At 41.5% G+C, this 10,603-nt stretch overlaps 1 protein-coding gene across 1 annotated transcript; it reads left to right on the top strand.

Moving 5' to 3' along the window:
• Positions 1–366: 366 nt before the first annotated feature.
• On the top strand, positions 367–7,436 carry slc5a1 (solute carrier family 5 member 1). The gene is made up of 15 exons (XM_062413194.1): positions 367–581; positions 1,137–1,208; positions 2,033–2,137; positions 2,375–2,434; positions 2,595–2,699; positions 2,801–2,906; positions 3,363–3,443; positions 3,542–3,750; positions 4,858–4,993; positions 5,086–5,193; positions 5,272–5,422; positions 5,531–5,699; positions 6,081–6,296; positions 6,414–6,519; positions 6,601–7,436. Exons 1-15 carry the CDS (start codon positions 441–443, stop codon positions 6,813–6,815), a joined length of 1,980 nt encoding a protein of 659 aa, XP_062269178.1. The 5' UTR covers positions 367–440; the 3' UTR covers positions 6,816–7,436.
• The last annotated feature ends 3,167 nt before the right edge of the window (positions 7,437–10,603 follow it).

The following is a 10,603-nucleotide window of genomic DNA, read 5'->3' as shown; positions in this document are numbered from 1 at the left end:
TAGCTGTATTAATTTATAATAAATTCAAAATGTAATTAATTGATTTGAAATTTATTTTAAATTGAAATGAAATGAATTGAATTGAATTTTATCTGTAGGTCCTTTTTTTCATGAGCCATTTCCTTGTGGGTTAATGTTAAACAGAATTATTTGCTCAAAGGTTAAACATTTTTAAACATTAAATTTCCACATGAACACTTATATTTACCGACCAGGTTTACTTGTACATCCAGATACAACCAAACACCATATCTGGTCATTTATTAGATAAACAACAGCCCCCCCAACCCCCCCCCCCCCCTCCTCCTTCCCACACTCATTTACAAACACACTCTATCAGGCAGGACCCAGGTTCATAAAGTCAGTCTGAAGCAGGTGCTTCAGTCAAAGAGGAGCGACTCCAGAAACTCTCCTGTTCTCTGGTCACACTCTCGTCCAAGATGTCTCAAGATTACTTTGGATGGTCCCTCACGAGGAGCAACGTGAGGAGCAACACGACCACAACTGTGGCCCTGAACAATGCAGCAGATATCTCCGTCATTGTAATTTACTTTCTGGTTGTGCTGGCTGTCGGAGTATGGGTGAGTTGTCCCGTAATTCAGACGAACATTCTTTGAATCCTTCCTGTCTGTGAATAGTTAACTCCTCTTCGGCTTTATAGCTGTGAGAGATACTGTCTGTTTGGGCCCACGATGGAAAATGTAATTATAAACAAAGAGAAACGAAGTTATAAAGTGATTATGAAAATAAATGTATTGATAATATGTGTAATATCCTCTGTGGGAAAACACAATAAAATCATTATTTATGGGACGTTTCCCACTTTTGAAAACAAAGTTGTCTCAGTACCTTCACAGCAGAAACTTGGAAACCGAACAGAGTTCACTCATATTGTGCAAATATATCATCTTACATAAAAACCTTTAATAATAGTTTTACAGCAGATTTTAACACTTAATTTTAAATTTGGCATAATTTATTGTGATAACTGCTTTTTTTCTCTTGATCACTTTTACAGCAGCTGTGTAGTGGAATAAAATGTAATCATTGACAAATGTGCAGGGAGTGTTGGAATATGTGTTGTTGCTTTCGCCAATTTTATTGTTCCTCTAAAATGTCCCCGTCTCACGTTGCAGGCGATGCTTCGCACCAACCGATCCACTGTTGGTGGCTTCTTCCTCGCAGGGAGGAGCATGGTGTGGTGGCCGGTGGGTAACTCATTGATCAGAGAGCCACTTCCATGGATGTCGAGGTCGATCTCTTACAATCATGACACAGCAATAACGGCTGCGGAGACACATGCTTACTGTGCTAATTGCTGGTATAAAATATGAAGCACTAATCAGGAGTGCGTATCATCTGGTGGGCTACTCATTAATTACACTGGTTACGTGACACAGCACAACACACGCTATGGGACGGTGTAACACCTGTGGTGCAATAGCAGGAACAATGGGATGATGGGACGTCATCATCACTGATATTCATTTATAATCATTAGACAAAGCTGTAACTAATCATTAATCAGTGTTAGGGCTAACAAATGCAAATAGATAATCTCATGACTCTATACAGCTTAATATTAATTAATATATAAGAGTGATTGGCAACTTGTTGGTATTCCAAGACAGAAATACACAGTAGGCTTAGAACACAGTCAGTGCTGATGCACTTCAGAACATTATGTGGACTCAGTGTTGGATGCAACGAAATACATTTACATAGTTACTGTGCTCGGGTAAATCTTTCAGGTATTATTATTTTAAATATCTGTTCTTTCTAATTCACTTTACAAAGAATCGTTTTACATTTAATCAATAGCTGCAGTTCACTAGTTTATGGATTTATGAAGAAAGTGCTTCAATTGGCAACACAAAAAAGAATTAAGTCTAGAAAGTTAAAATTAACTAAAGTTAGACCTTTGGTGGGGATAAGGCTACACTTGACAAGTTCCACCTGGTGTAGTTGTTGTTTTAAATTTCAGAAAACTGTGCATCTACATCACTTTCATATTTAACGCTGCGCTCCACAGATCGGAGCGTCGCTATTCGCCAGCAACATCGGCAGTGGCCACTTTGTGGGAATCGCTGGGACTGCAGCAGCCTCAGGAATAGCCATTGGTGGATTTGAATGGAATGTGAGTATAATTGCGACAGATGTTTCAATTTCCCATCTATCACCTCCTACACAAATGTATTTCTGATCTGAAACACAAAGCTGTACATTATTATGTGAGTGTCACTCAGTAGAGGACGGAAGGATTCACAACGTCAGAATTCAATTTTTGCCATAAATGGTAATTGCTTATTGCTTATATCCTTGTGTATGTGTGTGTGTGTGTTTGTGTATGCCTGTATGTGTGTGTGTGTTACAGGCTCTCATCGTGGTCGTCATTCTGGGATGGATCTTTGTGCCCATCTACATTAAAGCTGAGGTAAACACAAGAAATATTTTAGACACCAAAAAACACTCACTTTTTATGCACACACAACTGTTTCCCCTATCCACGTGTGCATTTACCTCTGTCGTGAACCGATTTTTGTATTGACAGTTAGAGAATTAATTTAAACCTTATGATCTGTGGGTGTGTTAAGATCGTCACCATGCCCGAGTACCTGAAGAGGAGGTTTGGGGGTCATCGTATTCGCATCTATCTCTCTGTGCTCTCCCTCTTCCTGTATGTCTTCACCAAGATCTCAGTAAGTCAGCCTCGGCCATGCCCTATAAGCTACCACCACTCAAATGCAATATTTCTATTTCATCATTGATATGAATTATATTTTTTCTCTTCTCCTCTCAGGCTGACATGTTCTCCGGTGCAATCTTCATCAACCAGGCACTTGGCCTGAATATCTACCTCGCTGTTATCATGCTACTATCGATCACCGCCTTGTACACCGTCACAGGTCTGTTCACTCAGGATGCACTCGCTTCCTCCAACATTTAGTACACCAACATGAAACTCGTAAACAGCAGCCAGAGGAGTCTTATCTTACTTTCTGAATGGCTCCATGGCTGGGGGTAAAGGTAAGGCCATCCATAGACATGTAGTTACATGTGCACAGCTCTTCTCCAGGGCCGTTTATTTGTGGTGTGTTGTTGTGGCTAATTACCCGTGGACTGTGATAAGCAGAGAGCGGCCTTCTGTTGCTGTTCTCTGACAATAAAACCACACATGAACTTTAGTTTCACAGGTTAGGCAGTGAAACATCACTTTACACGTAATACCTAATTTGGAGAGAAAAATTTGATAATGCCTGAACTTTAGTTGATTTATTCTCTATGGGGATTTGACTATGTGGATTAGTGGAAATAAACATTTTGATTAATAAAATTGACAAAGTTGTTGTTGTGTATTTTAGGTGGATTGGCTGCAGTGATCTACACAGACACCCTACAGACCATCATCATGGTTGTTGGATCCTTCATCCTCATGGGCTTTGGTAATATTGTGTTATTTTGGTTTTTATTAGTTATGATAACAGAACAAACCAATTCTGTGACAGAGGAGTAAAAGTGTACTTTATTCACATATCTTCAGCTTTCAATGAAGTGGGAGGCTATGAGCAGTTCCAGGTGCGCTACATGGAGGCAGTCCCTTCACAGACAGCTAACATCAGCGCAAGTTGCTATGAGCCTCGGGCGGACTCCTTCCATATTTTCAGGAACGCGATAACGGGAGACCTGCCGTGGCCTGGCCTGGTGTTCGGACTCACCATTCAGGCCACTTGGTACTGGTGCACTGATCAGGTCAGTCAAGCAAATCGGCCAAGCAGTCAGGGCCTTTGTCTTGTCTTGGGAATTTGGTGAAAATATCTTATGCTAAACAAAGGTTAATAGGTTAAAGAAATTAAAAGAAAAAACTCTATCCAAAATTTGAATGGGTTCTTCCTTGGTACTTCCACCAAGTTTTGAGAAAAACTGTTCGACCAACCAACAACATAACCTTCTTCCAGGAGCCAATCCATTTATAAACACTACCAGCAATCCACGATCAAAACCACACACACCTCGACTCATTCAGCTGATTACAGCCCATTTGTAAACACATAATACGTCTTTATCTCTCCTGTTTTTGCTGGGCAGCGCTTAAGTGGGCTTAGTTGGCCGGCTTTTAGTTGCGCGATAAGATAAGACGTAAGATACACACATGAACACTTTACGGTCAGTTTCCCTTTATTCCTGTTCAGTTAACAAAGGAGAGTAACAGTTCAGTGAGCATGTCCGATTGGCGTCCTTGCTTCAAGGGTTGTATTTACTCTGCAAATATTTTGAGTTGAACCTGAGACGTCGACACTAGTTTGGAGTCAACAACCATTTACCATTGACTGTATCATGGCTCTCTGCCGGAAAACAGTGGATGGCTCTCACTTGGTTGGGGGTGATTTGCTGCTCCTAGTGAAACTAGTCTGGGTATCGCAGGGTCTTTGTTTCTGTTTGAGGGGAAGATGGAACTGGAGATGGACTGGGCACTTGGTAAACATCAGCTTCGTACTGTAAGGCAATGCTATTGATTTACTGGTCCATCTAGATTCCAACCCTCATGGCCACGAGCCCTGGGCAGTGAATCAAAAACAGACAGGTGAGGTGGTAAAGGTATCTAATCAGGATACTTCCTGGGCACCTTCCATTAGCGTTTCATAGGAGGAGACCCCAGTGTAAACCAAGAACTTGAGGGACTACATATCCCATCTGGCTTTGTAAAATCCCAGGATCCCCCAGGAAGAGCTGGAAAATGTGCCTGAGGAGAGGGATGTCTGGGAAACCATATTCAAACTGGCTACCCTCCACGACACTAGCCGGATAAGCAGAATAAAACTGATTGGATGGATAATGGCTCTGTCTTTCTTTCCGTAGGTCATCGTCCAGCGCTGCCTCTCAGCTAAGAACTTATCTCACGTGAAGGCCGGCTGCATCCTATGTGGCTACCTGAAGCTGCTGCCCATGTTCCTCATGGTTTTCCCTGGAATGATTAGTAGGATCCTCTACCCCAGTAAGTGTGTTGTGTTTTCCTTTTTTAAATAACCAATGAATGAAGCATTTAAATGTTATCAATGGTTGCTGATCTTATTCATTGTATTCTAGATGAGGTTGCGTGTGTGGAGCCAGAACTATGTGAGCAATACTGTGGGGCCAGTGTGGGCTGCACCAACATTGCTTATCCAAAACTGGTGGTGGATCTCATGCCCAATGGTCAGTCGCATTTGTCTGATTCCTTTTTCTAAACGTTATCTACTTCTCCATTTCAATCTGTTATTCTGTCTGTTTCAGGTCTGCGAGGTCTTATGCTGTCTGTGATGATGGCCTCACTGATGAGCTCACTTACGTCCATCTTCAACAGTGCCAGCACCCTCTTTACAATGGACATCTACACTAAGATCCGCAAGACCGCCAATGAAAAGGAACTCATGATTGCCGGCAGGTAAAACAACACGCTCATGGGTTGGGTTCAATTAGATTTCTGATTATTGTACAAATTCCTGCTAAAAACCGCTACCATTCCCATGCGTGTGTGTTTGACTGTGTGTAGAGTGTTTATCTTGGCCCTGATTGGTGTGAGCATAGCGTGGATCCCTGTGGTGCAGTCGGCCCAGAGCGGTCAGCTCTTTGACTACATCCAGTCCATCACCAGCTACCTCACACCACCCGTTGCAGCCGTTTTCCTGCTGGCTATCTTCTGCAAACGTGTCAATGAGGCTGTGAGTTTCCATTCCTATCCCATCTTTATTTACACAATTCACTGGTTATTTGTAAGAGTCCACACCCAAGGCAACGGCCCTGTGACACGCTATGGCCGATTAAGTATTTGGAGTGTTTAATAAGTTAAAGATGTTAGTTTAGTGTGACATGTCGCCTTGCAGCAAGAATGACCAAGAAAGTTCATTTGTAAGAACTTTTTACTGCTTTTCTGCTTTTCTTGTGGAATCAAGTGTCTTCTCACAGTAAAACAGATGAACATCATGGACATAATATGTTATATGTTGTAAAAACATGGAAAGCCTTTTCATTTTAAATGTTTGATTTTTACATCTATGATCGTCAGTTTGAATCCATGTATCTAAGTTTCTTTCTTTCCTCAGGGTGCGTTTTACGGCCTCACTATTGGCCTGCTCATCGGCCTGTCCAGGATGATAGCCGAGTTTGCGTACGGCACAGGCAGCTGCGTCAATCCCAGCAACTGTCCAACCATCATATGCGGCGTCCACTACCTCTACTTCTCCATCATCCTGTTTGTGGTGTCCTGTATCGTCATCCTGGGCATCTCTCTCATGACAAAACCCATCGCAGACGAGCACGTACGTGACTGCTGCTGCGAGATAAGGCCAGATGAATCATTGATTTACCCGCAGCCATTTACACAAAGACACTGCCATGACAAATGTTATAAATATTTCGCTTGGTTGTTTTTCTAGCTGTATCGACTCTGCTGGACCCTGAGGAACTCGACGGAGAAGAGAGTGGATCTGGAGGCGGACCAATGGGTTGAAGACAACGATTCGGACTCTTTGGAATTAGAAGGTAATCAGCAGTCGTACATTACAGGCGCACACAATTGCACACTGGTTGGTTTGCCTCACTGATTTTTCCCCCCTGTCCCAGAATCTGAGGTGGAGCCCGGCTTCTGCAAGAGGGCAGTGCTGCTCTTCTGTGGCCTGGAGCAGAAAAAAGCCCCCAAGCTGAGTCTGGAGGAGCAGGCGGAGCTGCAGAAAGCGCTCACCGACACCTCGGAGAAGCCGCTATGGAGGAACATCGTCAACGCCAACGCCATCATCCTCCTGTGCGTGGCTGTTTTCTTCCATGGGTATTACAGTTAAAGAAACTCAACTCACTCCACTTGCTGTACGGTAATTTCTATTTAAGTGACAGGATTTGTGCATGACTGTAATGTATGATTAAACAAAACAGTAAGTATCTGTCGACACAAAACTCTAACGCAAGATCTAACTGTCTTCACCGGAATTCTGCTCGTTGTAGTAGAAATGTTTTTATATAAGAACTCGATTAAATAATCAAAAGGCTTTAGCATTAGCAACAATGACAACACGTATTCTTACTCAACCCAGTGACCACTCAGCCACAGCATTAAATCCAGTTTCTAGTCCTAATGAGTGTAAATGCTTCTTTATAGTTTACATGTGAGTGACAAACAAGTGACATAATCCCCCCTTCCCTTTTTCTAATATTATTGTGTTTTATTTCGACATGCTGCCCTAAATCATGGAAAAACACATCACATGATAAATCAAACGCCTGTAAATGACATGTAACACAAAATATGGGGTTTTTGAATTCCTGACTAATTTGCTACCTCATTCTACGAATGCCTATTTCCCCATTATGTGTGTTCAAAGTCCGTGCGTGGTGACAGCTCTGAGATCTATGCACCTCTACGGTTTGTTATTTCAGGTGTTAATGAATAAAAACGTCTCAGGAAACAGAGGTTGTGAATTACTTTGTCACTGTCTGACTGTCTTTACTGCCCCCTGGTGGCTGCTGCTCTGATTAAATCTGCTCTCACTCAGGGTAAATGCGCCTCCTTTTATGTGCTAGTTAAATAAATGCTGAATAACACTTGATCTCTTTTTGATATGCCGCACATCTTAAGAGACATCCTCCGTGATGGTTCCATAAATATTTATACCATCTCTTATCGCTTTTCTCCTTTAACCCTTCATAATTCCCCACCAGCCATATATCACCTAATACCTGTTTGACTCATTAGTGAAACAAGCAGCGGTTAAAGGTCAACATCGACGACTGTCTCGCCCTCAACAGTCAGGACACACCGATCGGTTGTGGTGCAGCCACATTAACCCACTGTGATGAGGACTGAGGAGACCAGACAGGATCTGAATTCCTTGAAAATAGCAAAAACTGGATAGTTTGTGAACGATGAGTGGAAGAGGATAAAATACCAGTATTCATGCCTTTTCTTTAATATTGGTTATTTTCAAATACACCTTTTCTGTCAGTTTCCATATTATTTTTTCACTTTTTTCTAAGAGGTTTGACTAATTGATCCAGAGGTTAAATCTCTCCCAACAGGGGCGATCATTTTCAATATAAGATTCACACTATCTCTATTAAGATTTGGCTACCACTCCTTTGTGATCCTCAAACAAAGAGGGGTAAAGATGATAGATAGAGGGAAAGGGGTTAACCCATGCAATGAGCATATGCTATACATTAAAACAATTATAATGATGCAGTAAGAAAGAGATAAGAAAAAATAACAACTCTCTCCCTTCAAATGTTTATATGAATAAATGCAGAAACGTTGCAGGAGGTACAATATTTTGTGCAGCCCTGATGTTATGAGATTGAGAGTGCATCATTTGATTGATGAATAACACCTTTGAAAAATGTCCATTCTGAACCTTTAAAAACACATGAAAACCATAGACTGTATGTAAAGATAATAACTATATGGTAAAAACATGGTGTGACGCCTCCTGCTGGCACAAGATGCAACATTACAACATGCAGGTCCTTGCCTCTGTGCTAACATCAGCCTAACAGCTATAGTCATTAAGATGCAGATGCATTTTAAGATTAAGATGCATTTATTATTCCCAAACACATGCACAGACATGCAAAGGCACACTCATGCAGGTAGGGAAATTGAATCTCGGCTTTTGACCCATCTGGTGCAGGACACACAGAGCAGTGAGCGACCATGTACGGCGCTCAGGGAGCAGATGTTGGGGGAGTAAGGTGCCTTGCTCAGGAGCACTATACAGGGTAGGGAGACTCTTGGATTTTTGGACAGATCAATCCAGGTTCGTCTTTTTGTTGTCTCTCCGTGGAGTCGAACCAGAGACCTTCTCTGCCCATAGTCCAAGTTTCTGCCACTAGACCACCACCTCTCCTGATGTATACATTAATGCATTCAACAATAACATTAAAATATTCTGAAATGGTGTATTATATGCATGATGATAACTTTTGGTACTTTTACGCTTTGATGTCACTGCTTGTGCACTTTTATTCTGGCAAGGTTGAGAATGCAGGAGTTAAGTGCAGAGTATTTTGTGCTCTGCAGCTGAAGTAGAAATCAGGACGTGTTGACAGAAATATGCCCGAGGCCAATTGGAACCTTGGTGCATGTGACAGGTCTCATTGTCCCAGCAGCTACAATTATAGAAGTCTTCAATGCTTAATCTCTGAACTGCACTTTTATTTGAAGACAACAGTAGGAATTTTATTAAAGGAGAAAACACACTGCAACTTTGTGACTGTGCAACTGTGACTTTGTCCTGCAGACACATTTCAGGAATGTTCAGGGTTCAAAGCTCTCAGATGTTTTTAATGATTTGTTACGAAGTTGCTCATTCAAGATTTGGAGCCATGCATGTGTACTGAAAAATAAACAATGCTATGGTTTTGAAAACGTTTTATTTTGTAGTTTTTGTTGTTTTGATCTGGATTAATTTGGCTGATTCAAAAAGAGTAAAAACTTTGAACATAATTTGTCAACTTTTAGTAAACAGGGATTTTCTGTTTATTTTCAAGTTATTTTTTCAGAATTTTAATCTAGTCTGATTTGAGCCAGAAGCAGAATCCTTAAGTTCATCACGAGTGTCAAACTGAAAGATGTTTTTTTCTTTCAACCTTTGAAAAACTTTGATTCTTATTTAATAATTCAGTAGATTTGACTGTAAGCATCCACGCAACCATATAACTCAGTAAAAATGTAATCTAATAATTTAATAATCAGTCACCGGCAAAAGTAATGAGTGGCATGAGAGCACAGAGGACTCACACAACTCCAGAGGCTCCAAAATCCCACACTACACCTTTTATTTGACATGTGGAAACATTAAACAAGACGTTGTGGTTGGTGGGGTTTATTCGGTTGTAGGCTCCTCACTGTGAGGCCACGGGGATCAAACCCCCCCTAACTCTGGACAAAACCAGGTGATTCACTGTATGTGAAGAAAACAAGTTTGGACTTTGCCTGGAGGTTTGTTTCTTTTTTCTGTTCCTAAAAATAGGCTCAACACATCCTGCACCAGACCATTGCAGGTATCTGAATATCATCGTCTTTTATAAAAATGATGATGAACATGATATATTTACCCAAGAAAGGCTGCGGGGGGAAATAAATGAGAACATGACAGAAAACTGAAATAACCACAGTTGGAGGAACTCGGATTACATCAGTGATGTGTTGAGCTGATTCTGTGGCTCTTTCACAAGCATCTCTAAGTCTGGCGATCTACAGAAGTGAGCTAATACACAGACAGCTTACTTCTCAAACTAATCCAACATGCAGCTGTTTGGTGATCAGATGTTTCAACCGGTAACTTATTGCCCTCATTACATTATGCATGTCATGGCATTATGTAAACATAACCCTCTTACAATGACTGACTGATCACAACAGCATTTGATCTGAAGATTATTTATTGGTCAGCATGGCGGCTCCATGCAGTGGATACAAAAACCCTCATTATGCAGCATCGCTGCGTGTGCAGATCTGTGGTCAGAGCTTGTGATGCTGCCTTCATGTCACCGAGTGAATTTATAGAAACTCGGCCGTGTCCGATTTAGCAGTCAAGTCAAGGACGACTGAATGCAAATGACACCTCTCTGCTGTACT

Source organism: Platichthys flesus, chromosome 19 (genome assembly GCF_949316205.1).
Source record: "Platichthys flesus chromosome 19, fPlaFle2.1, whole genome shotgun sequence".
Taxonomy (NCBI): Eukaryota; Metazoa; Chordata; class Actinopteri; order Pleuronectiformes; family Pleuronectidae; genus Platichthys; species Platichthys flesus.
The sequence above is the reverse complement of the archived record's forward strand: the minus strand, read 5'-3'. Positions and strand labels throughout refer to the sequence as shown.